This window comes from Apteryx rowi, unplaced genomic scaffold (genome assembly GCF_003343035.1).
Source record: "Apteryx rowi isolate R43461 unplaced genomic scaffold, aptRow1 scaffold_591, whole genome shotgun sequence".
In the NCBI taxonomy this organism is placed as follows: domain Eukaryota; kingdom Metazoa; phylum Chordata; class Aves; order Apterygiformes; family Apterygidae; genus Apteryx; species Apteryx rowi.
In genome coordinates, this window is record NW_020450862.1 from 169,284 (window position 1) to 191,578 (window position 22,295).

Here is a 22,295-nt window from a genome sequence, read left to right on the forward strand (position 1 = left end):
TGGAGTTTGTTTGAATGACAACTGTGCGCTTGAAAATGCTGATACTTAGTTACTTTTTAAAAAGAGTTTTAAAGTGTCCTCACCAGTATATATATTAAAAAAAAGCCAACTATCCATTTAGTATCACAAAACATAAAGCTATAAAGAGTCAGAAAGCTTCATAAACATCTGCATTTTATTCCAGAAATCTGGTTTCTACACTTAGTATTATAATCGTAATAAAGGACGACTCCACCAAATAAAAATTTGGTTAATGAGCYGAGGAAGACGCTGCTAGTCAGAATTACTTTCTTTAATACCAAGAAAAAGAAGATCAAGTAAAACCCTCTGGCTGTTTTCCTCTTGCAGCCGCAGAAATTGCGTATGATGCCTGTTGTTACGTTCACCTCTCGCTTTTAGGCCTGGAAGCCTTGCGGTCCCGGCACAGGCCCGGAGCTTTGCGACGTCCGGATGAGCGAGCAGTTTGTTCAGTCAGTACTGTGATTAAATTGTAGGTGCCGCAGTTCTGCGTGCGCTGTGTTCTCAGGCAGAAAATTTAAAATTCCGCCGAGTATCCAAAGCATGGTTATGATTAAACATTCCTGTTACCATTTGATTGCTTAAAACTTTCTCTGGTGATTTGCTTAGGTGACTGGAAGTTTCTTTTAAAATAAAAAGTGATTTTAATAGTCTGAAGTGTATATTAACACAGGCGGCAAAACTTGATCAAAGTAGCTTGTCGCAGGTACCGTTTTTGTTGGTCTGCAAAATGCGATGCAAGAGCACATCCTGCTCTTCTGGAGCACATCTCCAAAGATCTGTTCAGGAAATTAGTGTTTTGCAGGCATCATGATATGTTGTAAACCATCTGCAAGAATATTTACTTTGTAAATAAACTCAGTGTTCTTATAATGCTCAGGCGGATGTTTTACACAGTTTATTTAACACGTCTTTTGCTAAAATTCTTAAATGAGGTTTTTAAAATTGTAAAGCCACAGTGTTCAGCTTACTGCCAAAATAATACGAAAGGTTACATGTTTCTGTTTATTTGCAACATTTCTCTCAGAAGACACTGTAAAAAATTGAAAGCTGGTTTCACTTAAAAGTCAGTTTTTTAAGGCAATATATTTTAAAACTCCCACTGTGACCTAAATGTATGACAGCAGCTCTCTGCACTACTAGTTAAGGGATGCAGTTTTATAAATCAACTTACCTGTTATTTTCCAGTGCTTGTTTTGGAGAAGTTTATGCATTGATTTTTTTTGTTTCTTTGTTTTTTTAGTGTAAATAATAGCCAACCAGTCAAGCCCAAAACAGAAAATAGATTTCCTACTATCAGTTTAACTAGAAAGTGATTTAAAACACTGACTGAACTAAAGAATATTTTGGATTTATTAAAAAAAAATAGAAATATTCAATTAAGTTTTACTTTGTTTAAAAGTATTTCTTTCAATTGTTGTGTAGCAGTGATGGAAAAGGTCAAAAAATGTTTACATAATAGTTTGATTAATGTTTTAATATAAAGCATAGTTAATCTAATACAGAATATTTCCTGTAATTAAGACATATTGATACTGTATTAATTATGAGATTTATCAAGTCTATCCCAGACAAGATCCGGATTAGATCCCAATGAGTGAGAAGATAGTGATTATAAATCTTTATAAACAATACATATTTCAGTCTAGAAGAAAATGAGATTAGTTTGTGGGGTGTTTCAGTAAAATTGTAGGTTTTGGATGCATCATGCCTAGCTCATTTGAATCATTTATCTTAACTGCTGACTTTATTTGTAGCTTCAAAGTTTTCACATGTACAAGTCTGGAGAGGAATATTTCTAACTTAATTTTTAATCAACCAAATGATGCAGTAATTTTGAAACAACTAGCAAACATCTCCCTGTTCACTGCAGGTAGAAATGAATTGCACAAATTTTGGCTCCTTTTGTAGATTTATGTGAATCATGAATTTCTGATGCGAAAGACTAACAAGTACTTTTTTGGCTTGCCTCATTGCAGGCTCTCATCTTTGTATATGAGGCAGAAGAATAAAGCAACTTTTGTAAACTACTTTTATAATACTTTATGAAATTTATACTGTACTGTGCCATAAAGATTTAAACATCAACTTTAATTTAATTCTTAAATTTTATGCCCTCTATATGACACACACAGTCGTGTTTTCATTATTCATCTATTGGTGATTGTGATAACATTCATTTTATTAAGTGGAAAAGCTATTTCAAAAATTCCAAATTGCTGTTAAATTTATCTGGGAACTTGATCTTGGTAATTTAGATGATTATTTCAAATTTTAAAAATACTTTCAAAATTGCCCTTGATAATAAAGTTAGAATGATTGACAGTCTCCTCCAGTACTACTCTTGTTGGTGCTTTGTGTTGCATTCTTTTTTTTTTCTGTCATTTTTAACATAAATTGTTTCACCTCCATAAAAGAACTGTCATAGGCTTTCCCTTGCTCACTTAAAATTCGTCTTTAATCTAATCATAATGTTCATGTGGTGCCATCACCATTATCTGTAGAATCTGTATTACTCTTCATTTTTAGTATCATAAATACTAACATAGGAAGTTACAAAAAATTACAGGGATGTCATATCAGTTATTCTTTGTAACCAGTAAATATGAAGCTATTCCTGAAGGGGAGACCATTGATACCAGGAAAGGAGCAATATATAAAGATGATTGAATCTACAATTAATAGAGTCATTGTTTGTTTATAGATTTTGTGTTTATTTGCAAGAAGGCCATATAAAGAAAAGCTATTTAATTTAATGAATTTACTAGCATCCCAGAGGAAAGTTAGAGAAGTAACAAGAGAAACTGCAGGCAAGGGACTCAGATTGCACCATGCGATCCATATGCTCATATGTTCAGTCCTAATATGCGTCAAATCTATTTAGAGCACTTTTCTGCCCAGAGTGCAAAGTGTATCAATTCAAATTGGCCTAGTCAATAAACTGCTGCACACACTGACATGCTTTTTTGTTCCCTTGATTTCAAGTTTCTGACACAACTGACTGCAATGGTAAGTGTAATGTAATCATTTTCTGCAACGCAAATGCAATTGGAATATTAGGCAATGTCATTATTTACAAGAACAGGCTGACTTTCCCTGGTGTTATGCTGTGTGGGGGAATTTTTCAGTTAGCAGTATGCTGTAAATCTTGGAATTCCTCTGTTATATACTGTAGTTATTTTAATTCTTCGTTTTAGAATCTCTTGAAACGGCTGCACATTTGCGGTACTTTCTGAAGCTGCTTCACCTCCTGGAGCTGGGAATCGGGTCATTGCCCCATTTGAGATGTGTGTTAGAGTCCATGCCTGTTTTGTGGCTCGGTGCAACCACTTCTGTACAAGCGGAGATGAGAGGAAGGTTCACCTTTGCTACTCTGTTCCCCTCCTTCCTTTCTTAGGTATACATTTGATTAGTTGAGGAAGGCTTACTTTTTGGTTCTGTATGACAGGTGTAAGTCTATCAAAATGATACTGCAAAGCTTAAAATCAAATTATCTTTAAATAAGGAACTCATGGCTTTTCATTCAAAATTGGAGTTAACTTTAAGTTGATTGATATTATCTTTAAGTTTACCTAAACTGTAATTTCACTTGTGTGTATAAACTGAGTTGCAGAATAATAATCAAAGCATAGAAAATGCCTCATTGTTTGGCAATGTGTTATTTATTGCTTTCTTGAATTGCTGTTGAAGAGCATGAGGGTTTCTTAGTAATGTAAAGGAATATAAAGGAATATATGAACTAATTAGGATTTTCTATTTAGAACATATACACAGTTTTCCATTCTTCCTCTACTTATATTTCTGCTACAGAAAAGTGTAACCTTACGTGAGGTCTCTACTGTAAAATTTGTTTGCTTTCCAGAAACAATTTTCTTATTGCTCAACCTCTATGGATCTGTGTGTGTGGGTGCGTTCTTTTTATTGAGCACCTAAGAAAGTATGTGAAATCTTCTGTGTGTTTGCTGTTGCCTCTAAGGAACTGTAATGTTGAAAAAAAGAGGAAACAAGTCACAGCTGTATATTACTCAAATTACTTTTAAGAGAGGGTAGATGAAGCATCTACTGGTATAAAGATTTCAGTTTTATAACCTAAAGTGCAAGACCAGTTGGTGTTGATAGTCACAATGCTACAAATGTTCCCCTGCTGAAGAAGGAATGAAATTAGTTCCCTTCATATGCTGCTGCCATAGGGGAAGAGCCCTGTTGCAATTCCCAGAGGAACAGTGCTGTAAAAAATTGCAGAATAGCACTTTGGCAGATGATAGCTGTTTGTAAATACAGAAGCTAAACTGTATTAAGAAACTTCTGGGCAGTTTTTAGAGCATTTACTGTTTTTATTTTTAAAAGGCTGAAAAAATAATAATTTTGTTCAAAATAATAGTCTTTTGTCAACATCTATGTTTGCTAGTTACCTTATTAYAAAAGTAACAAGTGAAGAATGTATTGGAAATCACTCAGAAGGAGATATTTTGAGGCATTGTTCATTTTAGCTATATCATTAGTTCACAATCTTCCTATAAAGTTGTGTCACAATAAAAGAAAAGATTTGGGAACACTCCCTGAGTCCAATCATAAAGCAAGGGAGTGTGCAGTCCTGATATCATTGTGTTTGTGTATGTTGTGACACACAATTAACTGTCCTACAGGTCATGGAGGTCCTACAGGGTTTGTAAACTCTGAAAATAATAAAACTTTGCTGCTTTTCATTTCAGAAAAGTTCAGAGAATTTATCAGGCGTTCCAATAGCTTAGTTAGGGATAATATTTTTGGATCGTGACTGATATCATTATCTTCTGTATCAAGAGAGGGAGTGGTATGAGGTCCTCTCTTCTCTGCTGAGAGGTGGATGGAATTGAAGAGTGCAGTGTTGATCTATCTCCTGTGAGCTCTGATCCTGCTTTTTTAAACTGAATGAGATGTTGATAATTCTAACTTTTCCTTCCTGACTGTTTTTCTTGACTTGAGAGTTACCCAATGATGATCTCTTTGTTTTGATGTGAAGAGAAAGTCTGAGCTTTAGCAAGGAAGATAACTTTGGGCTTATTTTTTGATGTCTTCCTGCCATATCTCTGATTTTACAGGTGCGTTTAGGAATGATTCTATATGATTTCCAATCCCAACCTGTTTTAGATGGCTTTGGGACTTCTGCTGTCAGTTAATTCAGTAAAATTGCCTGCTTGAGGCTTTATCTTTCCAAAAAAAGCAGTCTTCCTGGTAACCATCATTTCACCAACAACAGTTGAGGATACCTGGTTGCACGTAGGGTTTTCTGGGCAAAGGTCCTCCACAGGCAACTCCAGGATTTTACTCAGCAATCATCCTGTCAAAGGACTACTTCCCTCATTTGAAAGAGGTCTTTTTCCTTTGTCATACATTTTTTGGAATGGCTTGCTTCTCCATGGCTCTTGGTCTCTTCAACTGGAACTCAAACTGTGCAGCACGTTATTTTGCAGAATTTGGATTTTTTTTTTTTTTAATCAAACTATGCTGCAGGATTGCTAAGGCAGCTGTACCTACAGTGTTTAGAACCCATTTATTACGTCTCTGGAGACCTCAGTGTCTTCATCAAAGAATGTCTGTGTAAGTAGAATGTAAAGTGAAGCTACTTTTATTACTTACACCTATGTATACCTGTTTAGCAAGAATTATGCCGTCCCAAAAATCTGCAGGTATTATTGCATTTGGAAAAGAGGTTCTATGGTTGCAGTTTGCCCATGGCTCTGAGGTCCACATTCAGGTGATTTAGTCCTGCTTTGGAGTTGTCTATATTAAATAGGCAATCATTTTAAAAAAAGAGGAAAAGAAAATTACTTAACCAGTAAGTGAAGTTCACGATTCATGTGTGTATGCATTTTTATTTCTGTGCTCTTTGCTCTGGGATTTGGAGGATGTATAATGCTTTTGGCGTGGACTGTAGTGTGAGTTAGGGAGCATAAATATTGAATGAATGGAATTGTGAAACAGAAGTTTCCAAGTTTGAATGCTTAAAACTGAGCTAGTGTATCCCTTTTGTCTCACCAGAGTTATATGCAGTGTTCTCAATGTCTGTGCCCACAATGGATTTATACAGTTATAGAGATGATGTTCTCTCTTTTGTTGTCTAGTCCTTCCCTAATTACTACTGAACATTCAGCTAACACTTTTCTAGAACTATTTTAATATCAAAAGTCCTGTTTTCTGAGTCATAACAGGCAACTCAGTCATCATCTTATATATCAGATTAATATGATAGTGATACAAATAGAAAAAGTATGTTAATCTATATTGGATTTCATCTACCATTTTTATCAATTAGGCACTCAGGTCAGATACTTCAGCAGTTCTTCAGTCAGCCCTGATATTTGTTACTCTAGATAGTTTATTATCATCAGTAGATTTGGTCACTGCATTGATCTCCTTGAACATCTTGAGCAGTGCAGGTCCCTGCAAGGCTCCACCTTCTTCCATAGTGAAAATTAACCGTGTCTTCCTACCACTGTTTCCTCTCTCTTAAATAAGCTGTTCAATCTTAAATTATTTACCCATTTAACTTCCCTTCTTATCCCTTATAGGTAACATGGTTTCTTTAAAAGCCTTTGATGAAACACCTTATTGAATAGCTCTACAAAATTTAAGTAAGTTACATCAACTAAAACTGCTTTGTCCATATGCTTGTTGAATCCTTCGGAGAACTCCAGGTTTCTGTGGTATAATGTTGCTTTGGAAAAGCAGTATTGAACACTGTACTGAATCACTATGCCCAAATTAAGTTTAATCAATAACACATACTATTTTTTTAGTTAAATTTGTTCATATATTTTTTTGTAGAGTGGAATGTAATCCAGAAGCAGTGCAAGACTCCTGAGATCAAATGAAGGAAGGGATTTTCTGTCATACTCCTGCCATTTCTAGTCCCGGTTGGTTAAATATAGGAATTATGAAAATTCTTGTTTAACAAAAATTATCCATATAAACATTTTATTTCTGGTTTGCTTGAGAAGTTGTCTGTTTTCAGTAGTTCCTCAGAAATCCAATCCTTAAAATTACTGCATTTTGCAAGACTGAAAATCCCTGTAGTCTGAAAAATAGCCATAGCCTTTAAAAAAGTATCTAGAAGGCCTCAGCCAAATAGAACAAGAAAAAATTTAAAAGTGTTGCCTTGTGGTCTYGTCAGAGAGCCAAACGTTTTTTTTTTTTAATGGAATGTACAGTCTCCTCTTGATCCATAAGATACTGAGTAACTGCAAGTTGTGTGATTGTATACAGGAAATTAAACAGAACAGAATTGACTTTAAAACAGGTATTTAAGTTCTTTTGTCATAAACAAGCTAAAATTTTGCTAACATTTTGAAAACCTAGTCAGCTATGTTCAAGTTAATGAGATCTAAGTAATCTTTGTCATACACGTGCATTTGTGGTGTTACTGAATACAGAGGCAGAGCTATTGGTAGTCTGAGAGCTAGCTATCTGTCCTGTGTGAAAGATCATGGTACTAGCAGAGCTGATCGTGTCAATGAAGTTTCGTAATAAACGCAATTTAAGGACTTACAGTCAGATTTATAAGCACATTTATAGCATCGAGGGTCAGATAGCTTTCTAGTGGGACTTTGGGGGAAAAAAAAAGAAACAAAGGAAACTGACTTCAGGAGATAGAAATAACCACTTCAGTTTATAAAGGTAAGTGCTGTTGGGTGTCCAAATGCTTTTGTAATGCTGCCCCTAGTAACAGCCTCTTCTTGGAGTCTTCAGCCCGGGCCACCCCGCACTTTCTGAGTGGGAATGAACTCTCTGTGCAACTTGGATATGCTATTTTTTCCCATTATTTTAAAGWATAGAACAAAACAAGTGTTCTAAAAACTTGATATTTTCTAAACTGCAGGTGTCATTTTATTCACTTACACACAATATGTTTTGAAGTCATTATAATTATCATTGCTTTCTATCTGCACAGTCTTTTCAGTCAGTTGCATTTACAGCTCTTCATACTCCTCATTTTAACAGAATAGTAAGTGTGATAGTTAAATAGCTAATGCAGGACTCTCAAATGGACATGAGGAAATGATGCTTCTCTGAGCTGATCTCTCATTAAAAGCTAGAATTTAAGGGAGAGGAAGTATGCATTTCAGCCTGGGAATACAGAGACAATTCAGTAATCATCAAAATAAAGCTGACACTTCTGTATACTACAGCTGTCTACACATTTCTTGGTTTTCCTGGTTGTTATTGCCTATTAAACTGCTTCCCTGAACCCACATCACCATATTCTCTAAAGGAAATTAAAGTTTTGCTCAAATGAATTATGAAAAACAAAGCAGCCTTTCAGGATATTTTTTTCAAAAACTTGAAGCAATCGTATTAATTATGAATCTTTAATATCCATTTCTGATGAAAACTTGCATCTCAGCATGTCAAAATATTTTTCCTCAGTAAGGAAGACAAAATACTAAATGGACTCCGTTCCTTTCTTAACAACAAAGGACAGAGCTTGTATGAAGTGACTGAGGGTTGTTCCCACACCTTGACTTGATATTCTTCGCTTAAGATTGGTTTACAGAGATGTGGCTCCTTATACTTTAGAGAAGTGATCCATGACTTAGAGCCCTTTGTGTTAATGAGTGTGTTGAATAGTTTTGTGTTTTGCCTCATTATGTTGCATCTTTGGCTATCATTCCACCTCTTTCAGAATTTGTGCATATTTGGGTAGATATATTTATAGATATGTTTGTTTTCTTTAACCCTTAAAATGGCTTATCAGAACATGCAGTTGAAATCAGGCCAATGTGATTTATTCTCATTTTTAATATAGGTCAAAACCTTACACTTACTTTTGCTACTAGTTACACTAGATACTCAGCTACAGCTACCTTAAAATCTGAATTCTGTCCCTGGGTCTCCTGCTGGCTGGGTGATTTAATCACTTCACCTCTGTGCTTCACTTTCTCTATTTTTAAAATAAAAATAATGATGCCGACTGCCTTTGTTCAGGCGCTTTGTGTTTTTCAACTGTAAACCTCAGTAGGAGAGTTACAAGGTCATGATAGCAGTATTAAGTACATTCTCATTAAATGTTTCCTAAGATCAAAAGCTATTATTTAAAAAAAGAAATAGTATTAAAATATTATGGTGTGTGTATGTTTGAGCAAAGTATAACTGTTCTGTGAAGGAACTGTGTTTAATATTACAGACCAAAATGCTTTAGTTGATGGGAGAATGTTAGCTCACTACTTCTGTTTTAATAAAATATTTTAATATTGGTCTAAGCAACTATCCTAATTGATCTGAGGTTTTTAAGCACATTATGAATGTGAAACTGCATGAAAGTAGAGTAGACTTGGAGATTTTTCTCTGAGATAAAATTGTGATAATGTTTACATAAAAAGGCCATCTGTAATCATTCAAGTCAACCTGGAATAGGGAGACACATAGACTTATATTTCAGTAGTTAGACAAAATTTATTAACTTATTGTAGCTGGTATAATATAATAATAACTTTTCACAATCACTCTGATGTAGATTGATATGTCTGCTTTCCATGTCTGGCTCAGCAATTCAAGATGAAATACAGGACACTTTCTCCCTTAGATAAGTTATTTTGCAAGACAATCACATTGGCTTGTCATAGATATTAAAAGCTGACAAAACGTTTGTGTGTTTAATTTTCATACTGTGTAACTTCAATCTCTAATGCCTGCTTGAGCTCTCATTCTTCAGCTTGGGACATAACTGGAAATGGTGGTGGTGCCCTGGGACAGCTCTTTAGGGAAGCCTGGGTGGAATGCGGATGAGCAAGCTGTTTTGGCAGGAAGCAGAATAGCACAGAGCACTCTTTTCCCCTTAGTTGTCACCCAGGCTAAAATTAAACAGAGTTAGACACTTCCACATTTAGTGATTTACAGTGCATCTGCTGTAAATCAAACTAGCAGAAAGAACTAATTACCTGTACGCTTTCGTACAAGAGAGCTCTTCAGTTGTGTGTAATACATAGAGCTGCATTTTTACAGTATGCCTTACTTGAACTGTCCTTAAAAACTGTATGTTAATAAGTAAGAAGATTATTTCTTCTTCCTCCTATCCTATAAAATTACTGGATTCTAAATTCATGGTGCTAACTTGACCTGTATCAGCACCTGCTTATCATTCACACGGTCTGCTACATCTAGGAGTCATGAGGTCAATGCTGTGGTGCAGTTTATATAGCAAGTTGGTGTAATGTTTTCTTTAGTTACTTAGTTACTAAAAATAAGCAAAACTTGTCAGAATTAATTTTTATTGGAGGTTATTCCATTTGTTCATATTTGTGATCCCTCCTCAATAGAAACCGTATGTTAACTGTAACTCAAGGGTATTACTGTAGTTTTATGTAAGGATTTTTCAGTTCATTTTATAGGGGAGTATCTAAAATGTTATCCTGAAAGTTTTTAGTAGACATAGCTGTATAGACGTGTTTGGATGCTTGCAGAGCAGAGTTGAGAAAGAGTTCTGTCGGGATGATCCTTCTTTGTTGCAGAGAGAAAGTTCGTTTTCTGCTCATAAATATCAAGACTGCTTGTTAAYGCCTAGTACATCACAACATATGTTACGCTGGGGTGTTACAGTAACTAAAGTCATGATTGCACTGTTGCTGTCAACCCTGCTGTCTAGATGCTTTTCCCTGAAACGATGGGAGTGTTTCATTAGTCCAAAGTTTACTCTTTCATTAATAGTTGGTTGTTTCACCTCCAAAAATGAGCTCTTTTCTCCAAACGTTGGCACCCTTTTCCTCCCTTTTCTTCCCAAAGTGGTTGTTCAGCAGTCATTCCTCCTCCGCCATCCTGCCCGCCTGCCTTCTGACCTTCACCCGCCTTTCTTCCAAAAGCCCCTTGTCTCACCGAGCCTCCCTCGGCACCACCGCTCTCCTCTGCCCCCCTCACCTCTCCTCCTCTTACCCCCAGGTGTCCTCTCCTGGCTCACCCCCCTCACAGAAAGTCTGCCATACTCTCTTAGTGCCACTTCTTACACGCTTGCATCGCCCTTTTGAAGGGAAGGTCTGGGCTTGAGCTGCATCTCCTGGCCCCTCTCCTCCCCGGCCTCTCAGAGTCGGTGTCCTTGCCCCGGGGTGGGAGGGGGCAAGCGCCGTTGTCCCCTGAGGGACCTCGGAGGGGGCCAGCGCCGTCATCGCGGCTGATGTTGCTCCTTGGGAAAGCCCTGGCCCCAGCGAGCTGTGCCTCCTTGCCTGGAGCCACGCTGCCGGGCAGGCGGCCACGGCCAGGAGTGGAGCCGCCTGCCCAAGCGGCCGCTGGCCAAGGGTGCCGTGGCTGGGAGGGAGTCCTCTCACGCTGAAAGGTTACTGGGGGCTGGATTCGGTCCGTGTTTCTCAGTCACTGGCTAGGAAGATGCAGCAGATAACTGTGGCAAGCAGGGGGATGTGAAAATGAAACCCAGTATGGTATGGAACAAGGGCCTGTTTTTTTTCTGAAATGTAAATTTAATTAAGAGGAGAAAAGGGGGAGGGGAGAAAGGAAAGTTCACCACAGTCCTAATGAAATCCAGGAAATCCAAATGCGGTGTCTTGACAGAGACAAAATGGCAATTAATTTTTTTTCTCCTTAAACATATAAAGAGTCTGCTGCCGACTTACAGCTTCGTCCTCGCACCAGTGAGACCTTCCTTGAAAACCAGGGGGATTCTTGTTTCTTGGCATGAAAACTTAAGTTTTCAAGGAGAGGGGTATAAAACTGAGAATATCTTCTTGTGATTATTTGCTTATTTATTTTGAAGACAGAAGTTGCACAGAAAACTTTATATAGGTAATTATATTGTTCTGTGAATATAGTGCCTGGGTAGCAAATAAATTTCAGGACTTGCTTGGTAGGAGGCCAGAATTACCGGCAGCCAAATTGAAAGGCAAACGGCGTAATTACTTACCTGACGACCTGTACTGCTAGTGCAGCTTTTTTGCAGACTCAACTAATCAATGACACAAGGCAACGGGAAAATTTTGCTCTCTCTTCTACTTACTTGAGAGTTGTACGGGGTCCTGGTAGTGATGGCAATGAAGTTAAAAAAGTTCCATTTCAGTTCAAAGCATGGCTTAAGTATTTTGAGCATCTTAATTTTAGCTAATTTTTTTGCAGTAAGCAAGAAACTAAATTGAGTAACTAACTGCATGTGCTACAGTAACACTGTTTTTTTTTTTCTTTTCAAGAGTCTGTTGTAAATGTGGGATTTTTTGTTGTTGATTGTGCCTGTAGGCTGACTTTCTTCCTCACTCTTTGGGAGGTCTCCCTGACTCCCACTTGTCATATCACATATACATTAAACCTTTCATTAAGCATTGCTGACAACAGACAGTATCTCTTAAAGAAGCAGGATTCCCTTCTTTGGCAGCCAAGTATTTTGTAAAAGCTGATGATCGTAACATATGCTTTATCAATCTTCTGTTACCTTCTGCTTCCATTTTCTGGTCTCCTGCAGATCTGCTGCAAGACATGTTCAACACTGTTCGACACTGTGGCGCGTTACCCTTTTGCTTTATGCTCGACATCGGCTTTGCCTTAAATTGCAGATTTATTTTTCAGGTTTATTGCTGACATTTAAAACCATCAGATCACAAGGACTAGTCCTCTGTACAGGGGTTCCTCACAGCATGTGTTCCAGCTCAACACCCGAGTGGGGCTGCTGATCTATCTGTGCATCCTTCTCGACTGCCTTCCTCCCGTTGTACCCTTCAGGCTTTGCTCGCCTGGTGCCCGTTTGGTGGTGCTTCTGCCATTTAAATTCAGCTGGTTTTCTCTTTTTTTTCCAAACTCATAACTTGTCATTTTTTTTAGTGTTTACATTTTTTGTGATGTATGTTTTGAGACATGTCTTCGCTGTTTTTTTGGAAAGTGTTGAATTGTGTGACAAGCGCTATGAGTTTATTTAAATTCGCTATTAAATTCAGATTGCTGCCTACTTAGCTTGCATACTACAAAGTGAGTATCATAGTATATATTGCTTTGGGAACTAACTCTTGATTCTTTGAATTATGAAACTGCTGTAATTCTCTAGAACTTTGTGCAGGGCCTTCCAGTAAGCAGAAGTTCTTCTTTTGAATTTCTTTCATTGTAAAATTACAAGTCTTGCATGAAAAGACAACTGCCCATTACTGCTTCCATCACTTTTGCAATATAGTTTGTATCTTTATATTGCATTCATCCTTTTGCTTTTCAGCTCTGTAATTAAGTTCCTACTGTAATAAAAATATTGAACTACCTAAGAATAGATATCTTATCCATACTATCAAAACAAAAGTCTCACTACATTAATTTTTGGTCAGATTTTTAATGCAAATTTAAAGGAAATAGTCCCTCATAAATTAGATTTCAGTGTGCTTGGCGTTAAGTATGTGAAGACTCCTAGACTGTAAGAACAGTACTTTTCCTCTTGGCTTGTCATAGTTCTTACAAAGCTGACAACTGTGTTTTCCGTATAGGTTTTTCTCCATAAGCATATGGAAACTAAGTTTACTTGTAAGAAATGAAGAAGTAATAGCCTTATCTTGTAATCCTAAGACTTCAGAAATAAGAGATTGAAAGAAGTAAGATATATTATAAAATTTGCATAAAATGTTAAGAGCTCACGGCTCTGAGACTGCCAACGTTAGCAGAATTCAAAAAATTTACCCTGTTTTACCTAACTAGTCTGCTAAGGAGCCATGATCGCATTGACCTTTGGGTAGAGCACTAGCCTAAAAAGGGGCAGGGGGAGTCAAGTCATATTATTTTTTTCTCTGCATCAAGGGTCATCTGACTCAATTCTTGCATAATGTTATCATTGGCTGAAAATCTAGGGAAAGGTGTTGTGCGTATTTGGTTACAGGCATAAGTTTTGTGAAAACAACCATTTTTCTTGGCAAAAAATTGTAACAAGCAAAATTTAATTGTATGCCTTCTGATCATTGGCAGTGCTGGCAAGTTTCTCATTTTCATGAAGTTACTGAAGTTTATATGGAAATTATTACCCTTGCTAGGAATTTCATATAAATAAATAAACATGTAAGTGCAATACAAAAAAAAAAAAATCCAGCCTTTCTTGCACCAAAGAAAAAGATGTGTGTGCAGCAAAAATGAATGTATATGGAGATATTTCATAAGGTGGTTTACATTTTATTTTCTTTTTCTGGTATATAGGTGCAGTACTTCTGTCCAGTGTACAAGGATTAGCCATTAATGTTGATCCAGTCCTGTATACTTGGCTTATCTACCAGCCTCAGAAACGAGCTAGCAGACACATTCAGCAGGTGCGTGTGCTGGGAGGGGAAGGAGTGGGGAGGGGGAACGCTTTCTCACAGGCGTATGCCACTAATACGTTGTTATTCCACACTTCTGCTTTCTGTCACCCCTGTTGATTGTGGTTTGCGACACACGTGTTGATCTGAGTCCGATTTTTATTTTGATTTGTTTAAAATGTCAAATTTTGCGCATTGAAAGTTTTCATTTCACAATGTTTAGCTAAAAGAGTGTAGAGAATGTTTTCTGACAGTCGCTGTTTAGGATCAGTATGTCGCAGCTAGCTTTAACTACCCAGTCTTGTACGTCCCTAAGCTTCATGAGTCTGAATAGGAAACCAGGTGTTAGTCCTATTAGGGCTGTCTATCAAAAAATTGTATAATTAGTTATAAAATTCCTGCTTTTATTGAAAATGAATTTTTACAAGGAGATGAACCATGCAGTTCATAACTTGATACAAGTGAATGTTGGAACCAGTGTTATATATAATGTCAAAATACATATTTGTGTACAAAGTGCTTGGAAAAGATGCAGAAAATTAAGGCTGTGGGTCTGTGTGGCACAGGGTTTTCTCTAAAGTATCCTTGACCTTAGTTTTTATGCCCCACGCTCCTGACCTGGAAAGAATTTTAAACGTATTTTAACTGTTGTTTGGCAAACGGGTAGAATTTTCTAAACCTTAAAATGATCATAATGGATCAGACAGTGGTATGTGTAGCCTGATGGTCTGTCCGAAGCAGGGGCCAATAGAAAAAACTTTAGGCATTGGTCTCGTAATCAGTGGATATTATGCGCATCAGGGAAGTCTCTTACTGGGCCCATGAAGTACAAAGGCTGACATGATCAGCAGACATTTTTGTTTCTTACATGTGAACTACCTTATTATATATTTAATTGTCACACATTCATTTCAGTCTCATTATGCTCATTCTGCACTGACATCATCTTAAAAGGTTTGATGTGTGAATTGCTATTTTATCATTTTAGTAACTTTGAACTATCTTTAATGTATCGAATTTTTCTTCCTTCTTGCTTCATAATTGGAGCAGGGAGACATTTCCTGACATACCTCTTTTTTTGCAAAGAGATTATTTACAATACTATTATGTGTCTTTTCTGAAATTAATTGAGCCTGGTCATTTCAAATCTTCTTCATATGAAAGTCTTTCTGTAGCTTTTATTTCTTTAATCAGCTGTTTCTCAACCTTTTCTCCTGTGATTGCTTTTTTTTNTGTGATTAGAAAAGTTTAGTGTGATTCTATTAGGAAACGTCTTTGTCCACAGTTCATGGGCTTCTGTGCCACCTTCATAATTTTTCAACATTTAATGGAGCAACTACAAAAAATCCTGCTTTCAAGCAAGTGTTATCATAAACGTGTTACTGATTTGATAAAGCTTTTTCCTTCCTCTACTGTAAGTGTCAGTCTTATAATTGCAGCAAGAGGAAGGAAACTAAATCGCTTTAAAGCCTAATTGAATGATTCAAAGATCTTAAATGTTAATATCTTTTAAATTTTAAGATCTACTTGATAAATATTTTTCTATCTCTTTCTGAGTGTCAAAATTGCAACTTTTACCTGAAAACATGTGTAGTCAGAAAATATTTGGGTATGTTTGGTTCCATGTATCCATTCTACCAAGTAAAAACGGTATGAGAGCAGTAAATGAAACTGAGTTATTAATTTATCTGGGATCACAGCTACAACTATATAAACTTCTGATTGCATACAGGGTCACTACAGGGCAGAGCTGAAGTTGCCTGTGTCCCCATCTGCCTTTTCATACCAGAACTTACTCAGATTTGTTTACCTTTTGACTGTTGCTCTGGGATTCTGATGTTTATAATGCCAATTTGGCCGTACTACAACATTTACTATGTATCTTTACTGAAACACTCGCTTTTATGTAATGTAACTGTGATGGCATAGTTTGGTCTGGAAACATGAAAAGTGAAAAGTATCAGAACCTAAGTAACTTAGTAAGCAGAAAAGGGATAGCCTAGAAGTAAACAAGTACTAACAAAGAGGATTAATTGCAGTTTTGTATTTGCCTTCTCTCTCAAAACAGGAAATATATTTTTACAAAGCACATAAATTTTCATGAGCTAGATGATTTTTCCATAGTGCCATACTGTGTCGTCTTTAAGATTAATGCAACAAAGTCACAAAGAAATGTAATTCTTGTTGACCTCACTGAGATTTTATTCACGTGGAACAGAGAAAAAAGAAATGAAAGAGGCTGCTGTATAAGGGATAAAATCAGCGCAGCGAGGACTACCCCTTTTCTATTATTATTGTTAGCTTCTTGCTAAACCTGACCCTTTTGGCACCTTGCTTCCCCAGAAGGTAGTAACTGTGGAACTAGAAGACTAGTTGAGGCCATTACTCAGTTTGGGTAGATCTTACTTCTTTACACTTTCTCCCCTCCCTTTCCTGGGTGRCCATGTGGTACAGTTCTTTTATAAACTCTTTAACCTCGTGTATGTAGTATCTAATACAGTGGGTCGTGTATCTTGATAGGTTCTTTGATGGCATCTGAAAAACATGATTAGTAATACAAGTGAATTTTTAAAGTCTTATTAAAGGTAAACATCAAAAGGAGAAAGAAACTATTTAAATGAAAAGGCAAGTTTGGCACAATAATCTATGAATATAAACAGGTCTTTAATATATTTAGGCTAGAAGTAAGAGATTTTCAAATTCTGAGTCGTAAGGTTACAGTTCAGTTTTTTACTCCTCCTGATCTTGTTAGGAGGCAAATTTCTAACCAGTTCTGAGATGGAATTTTATATCTTCAGGAATGATATTATATAACATAACTTTGCAGGAGAAGGGGATTGGTTTTAATTTTTGTCTTAAAAAAAAAATGTTAGAATTTGGAAATGCATTTAATAATGCGCAGCCCTTCTATGTAAGTTATGTTTCTCCAGGGTGTGCAAGTTACATCCATCATTTTTGCTCACATTTACTTAAAACTAACATGAAAAAAATGAAGGCAAATTTGGAAATAGGACCAGTCTTTTTTTAAGGCTTTTGCATGGTATTTGAAATACAGTGGACTATTTGGAGCCAGATGCTTTCAATGAATGGCATTGCAGTGTATTACCTTTTTGTTATAAAGTGACTATGTGTGCTGAAGTGTGGCTGCTGTTATGTATTTTAAAAATACTGCTGTTGTGACTATATGGTCAGTGCTCTGGGGTAGGTGTGGATGTAAATATTGGATGTTTTTCTATATCCATTCTAAATTTCACCGTTCATCTGTAAGTTTTCCATTGTTCTTTTTGAAGAACGGGAACAATGAGAACACTGCTGTCAAAAAGTCTGTGAGGCTGTCAGTGTTTGAATAAATCTGCCTACTGCTTTTGAGTTTCTCCCATGGCTACTAGTAATTCATGATATTGTTCCTAAGTTTCTTTGCAGAACTGTAAGCTTTGTGTAAAATCGATGGACTTGTCCATCATCCTACTCTAACTGGTGATGCTGAACATGGGCAGTGTAATCCCATATTGATGGGCATTACTGGATTTTTAATATTGAAGGGTAGTGCTTCTTATGAAATGTATTTTGGCAAAAATGAAATAACAAATTTATACATACAAAGCATGTACCAACACAAAACTGTTGCATGCTTTTGATGTGCTTCTTTTAATATGTTGTTTCAAGCTTTTGATTTTTTTAATTTTTCATAAATTATCATAGTAATATTAATAAAGGAAAACGTGCCTACTGAAAGTTTCTGTTAGGGAGGGCTACTGTCTGTACGCTGTAAGGTAGAACGTGCAGCATGTTTCTTTAAAAGGTGGTACAGCATAGTGGATGCTGCTCACGTGTATATTAGTCAGGAGCAGAATTAAAATCTCTCTTGGAACAGAATTTGAAGCAGGCTCTTAGTTTTCTCATGTGTGAAGTCAGTAAAATACAGTTACTTAATACAGTAAGTTGTACAAGGTCTTGGTCAATAATAAATGTTGTGTACAGATATGTGTACAGTTACCAATTGGAACAGAAGCTCATGGGTTTGCTGGCTTGAAATCAGTGCATATTCCCATAGGCACCAAAATATTTTAGAGGGCTCCTCTCTGTCTCCCTCCTGCTCCTTTTCTTTTCTAAGCTCAAGTGAACACAGGAAGTTAGGTTTAGTAAGATTGCATAGTCTTCATATGTGTTTTTCAAAACTTTTAAATATTAATTTCATATCTAACAGCACTGAATAATGTACAAAYGCAGAGAAAATGCAGTCATTTAGTATCAGGAAAGGGAAAAATTGATTGGTAACAGGGACAGGATGATGCAAGGAAAAGACATTTGTTATCATGAGAGTATTTTCAGCTCATCATCAGCTGATGATCTTTCCAGATGCTCAGTGCAGCGAGTATCACATGCTGCTAAGCCTGGAAAAAGACAAAGGAAATTAATTCTTATGGGTTTAAATTCTTGTATATTCTACACAATTGGCAGATTACCTTTCCAGTTTGGTGCACTGTACGGCATATACAGTGGGCTGTAATCGACAGTAGAAAGCTTCGCAGACCACTCTGTAAAGACTCAAGAACCCTAGGAAATGACCCAAGACCTGCTATAGGTGACAGTGGTAGCAACTGTTGGAATTGATTTTGTTAAGTTATTTTCATTTATTCCACAGTAATAGCTGAAATAACTTAAGTCTTGGTGCAGAGCAAGGAATAAACTATATAAACAACAGTACTGTCACTTAAAGTTCAAAATTGATTTTCAAAATCCTCCGGTTTTGACTTGTCAGCATGAGATATCTTAGAAACATGGTTTAATTCACACCTTCTCAACATCATGCCTCTTAAGATACGTATGCCAAGTTGTTAGTTTAAAAGAGAAACAAACAACCAGAACTTGCTACCTTCATGTACATATTGAAAAGAGTGACTCGTTGTTGTAGGATCTGCACAGTAATCCACTCTGTAGAAGTGCTAATGGTTAATGGGTTGATTCTCAGCTTAAAAAAAATACTTCTCTTTTTTGCTCTCCTTTCTTTCAAAACCTAAAGAACAGGCAAAAAACATCCCGGAGAAAGTCACTCTGATGAATTTTATGTACTGATGATTGGTGTACTGTAATACTGCACAACTCCTATGAAATGGAAAGAGTAAGGTTTAAGGATGTCAGTGTTTCTTAAGATTATTGTTATATTTGACACATTTGGGTAAACTTTGAAAAAATTTCATGATCTTTTGACTGCGTGATTCCCATCAAAAGCCCACCACTGGCTTTGAAAATATACCCCATAGTGGTTTTTTTGCTCTTTAGCTCTACGTTTTAAGAAGTAATGCCTCAAGAAGAAATCTGACAAAAACATAATTATTGTGCTTTGCATACAATCCTTGTGACTGCTCAGAAGGAACATTAGCATGTACCACAATACATTGTACTCCTGCCATCTGTTCCACATAAAAATCACATATTTTACATTATTTGGGTATTAAAAATAATCACATTTTTTGGTTCCTTGAATTTGTTATACTTTTCTGAAATATGCTTTTGTAACCACCATTTTTTTAGTAACTGGTAGGAGAAGCAAATTGCTTCTCCATGAAGTAGGAGAAGCAAATTCAAAGGATATCTTCTATACCCTATTTGATGAATCTGTGCTAGATTTTAAACAGAATTTAAACCAGCAAAGAGATTTCAGAGTTGACTTTTCTTTGAAATATTCTTGTACGTATCAGCCAAAATTGGTGCTGATTTTTATACTTGATTTGTATGGATTGTTTTTGTAAAACTAAGCTATACATGTAGCAGCCGTAGATGTGCTAGTGTAATACATGTACCGGATGCTTCCTCACCGCTTTTTAACAGGTTTTAACTCAGAATATATGTAATATATGCTTACATAAAACCTTTGTGTTGCTTTTGGTGAAAGGCTTGCTGAATAGACATGCTCTTTCATGTTAGGGGATGGAAAGGAAGGTTAATTTGAACACAATTTAGGAAAGATGCAAGGAGGTTTAAACTATATAAAGAGTGACTTCCTACACTTGTACTGTTTCCTGCATGTTAACATTGTCTTCTCATCAAAAAGCAAAACAAACCTACATATAGGGCTTTGTTTCCAGTAATATAGTATTTATTTTGAAATTTTTTGAAAAAAATGTTGGATGAGGCTTTCTATGTTTTTGTAAACCAGTAGTGTTTTTGTCAAATATTTACTCTCTTATTAAAACCCTCATTTAACATTGCACAGATAAATATTTAAAGAGGTTGATTTCTTTGGCAAGAAAGTGCATTAGGTATGCTTTGATTTGAGAGAGTCAGGTATATGATACTCCTTCCAGTGAAAATAGAAATGAGTGCATGTAGTCTTGTTTTTCTCAAATGCACATTAGTCTAAAGCCTGCACTGACTGTCAGTATTTTGCTTACATTAATTATTTCACCTTTAATTTATTTCATAAAAGACTAATACTGAGAAAAATGTGTTCTTGCACCTTATGTTTGTCTATGTATAGTAATGTGTATGGATGCATATTTCTGTCATTTTCTATGGCTGTTCTGTATGCATATGTGTTTTTGTCTAATTCAATGAGTATTTCAATAATGGAATAAACCGAAAAACTGTTGCGTGGGGGAACATCCTTAGTTGTATCCAGGAATGACTATGGAAGAGACATTTTACCCTTCTATATTCATCAGGTTTTAAAGCATCAGAATGTAATACAATCTAGATGATTCCAGAATCCAAATTTCTCCCTTTTTTTATCAACATCTACACTATGGAAAGTTGTCTATCACCATTCAAAAACAAGAGTTCTTCATCAGCTGGGTGGGTAGATTAGAGAATTGATCATAAGATAAACAATTCAATTTCATCCAGTTATTTCTTTCAACTTTTTTCTTTGACTATCTTCTCTTTTTTTCTGCCATTATCATAGGAATTTTACCATGTTATAAAACCCTCTTGCTGCTTCCTTTATGTAAAGTTCCCTGTGAGCTGAGATTATTATCAACCCTAGATCCTATACTTTGGGCAATTCATCATTCAGAGGTCTGCACCAGAGGTCTCTCTTCAATGTTTGCCTGAGACTGGACTGTTTTATCACCATGACTTGGTCAGTAGCCTCATGCAGAAAAAGTAATTCCTCTAGTTTAGCCTGTCACAGGCTGACTCTCTGAATACTGCAGATCTTTGAGGCTTTAAGAGCCAAGCAGTGCTGATAATGAATGAATGACACAAACAAGGGTGAGCTGCAGTACCAAACTTCAGATTCTTCCATGCTGTAGCAAGGTTGGTTGTTGAGGGTAGAGCCCTGTTGCCCTTCTGTAGGTCCAGTTTTTCTACCTTTTCCAGTTGTCTACCTTGATAAATTGCCAGAATGGTCTTGATAAAACAAATTTGTTGCTGAGGTGGACATAATTATCTTCTTGGTGTGCAGAGATTTCTCAGATTATAACACATGTTGGTTTCTGATACTGCTTGCAGACCAAAAGCACTATGCTTGTCCCTATCAAGATCTGTCACCTGCTACCAAAAGGAACTCAGTTAAAATTCTGAAGGGTGTAGAAGTGTTATTACTGCTTATTTAAGGAGTTAGACCTGCATGGGGGGACTTAAACCTAATACATTCTACTTTCAGAGGCCCCTTGAAACTATTGACACAATGCTTTCATCAGCTGATGAAAATGTGGGAGGGTTGACTGATGTAAGTTCATCAGATAAGTCTGGAAAGACTACAGCTAATCAGTGGCTTGTCTTTTATACCAGCAGGACATTTTTCTGAGTTTAGCTGAAATTGCTACCCAAAGTAGTCACAGGATTTCATCTGAATTAGTAAATTCATCTTCCAGTATCAAAAAAGGTACTTTTGTGAACCCCAGAGGTTAGGCATGCCTGATAGTTGCATTTGAGCTCTCTGAAGCAAATTAGGTGTGTGCTTTTATTATTGATCTCAGTAAACAAAATAATAAAATGTAATTCTGTAGCCAAACAGTAGTTGTGATTTCATTCATATTAGAACTGGTTCAAGGTGGACAAGATATATTCTCCCCCTGTTACAGCTCCTTCGGGAAGAGCTTGGAG

The 22,295-nt window shown here is 36.4% G+C and overlaps 1 protein-coding gene across 24 annotated transcripts in view; it reads left to right on the forward strand.

Moving 5' to 3' along the window:
- VPS13B (vacuolar protein sorting 13 homolog B) overlaps window positions 1-22,295 on the forward strand; it is a 438,137-nt gene that overhangs the window by 164,158 nt on the left and 251,684 nt on the right. For 23 of the 24 annotated variants that reach the window (XM_026082771.1, XM_026082768.1, XM_026082772.1 and 20 more), the window contains one exon: window positions 14,149-14,258. The exons of the other annotated variant lie outside the window; for it this stretch is intronic. In XM_026082771.1, coding sequence (XP_025938556.1) covers window positions 14,149-14,258 — 110 coding nt within the window. The remainder of the gene's footprint in view (window positions 1-14,148; window positions 14,259-22,295) is intronic. 24 annotated transcript variants of the gene reach the window in all.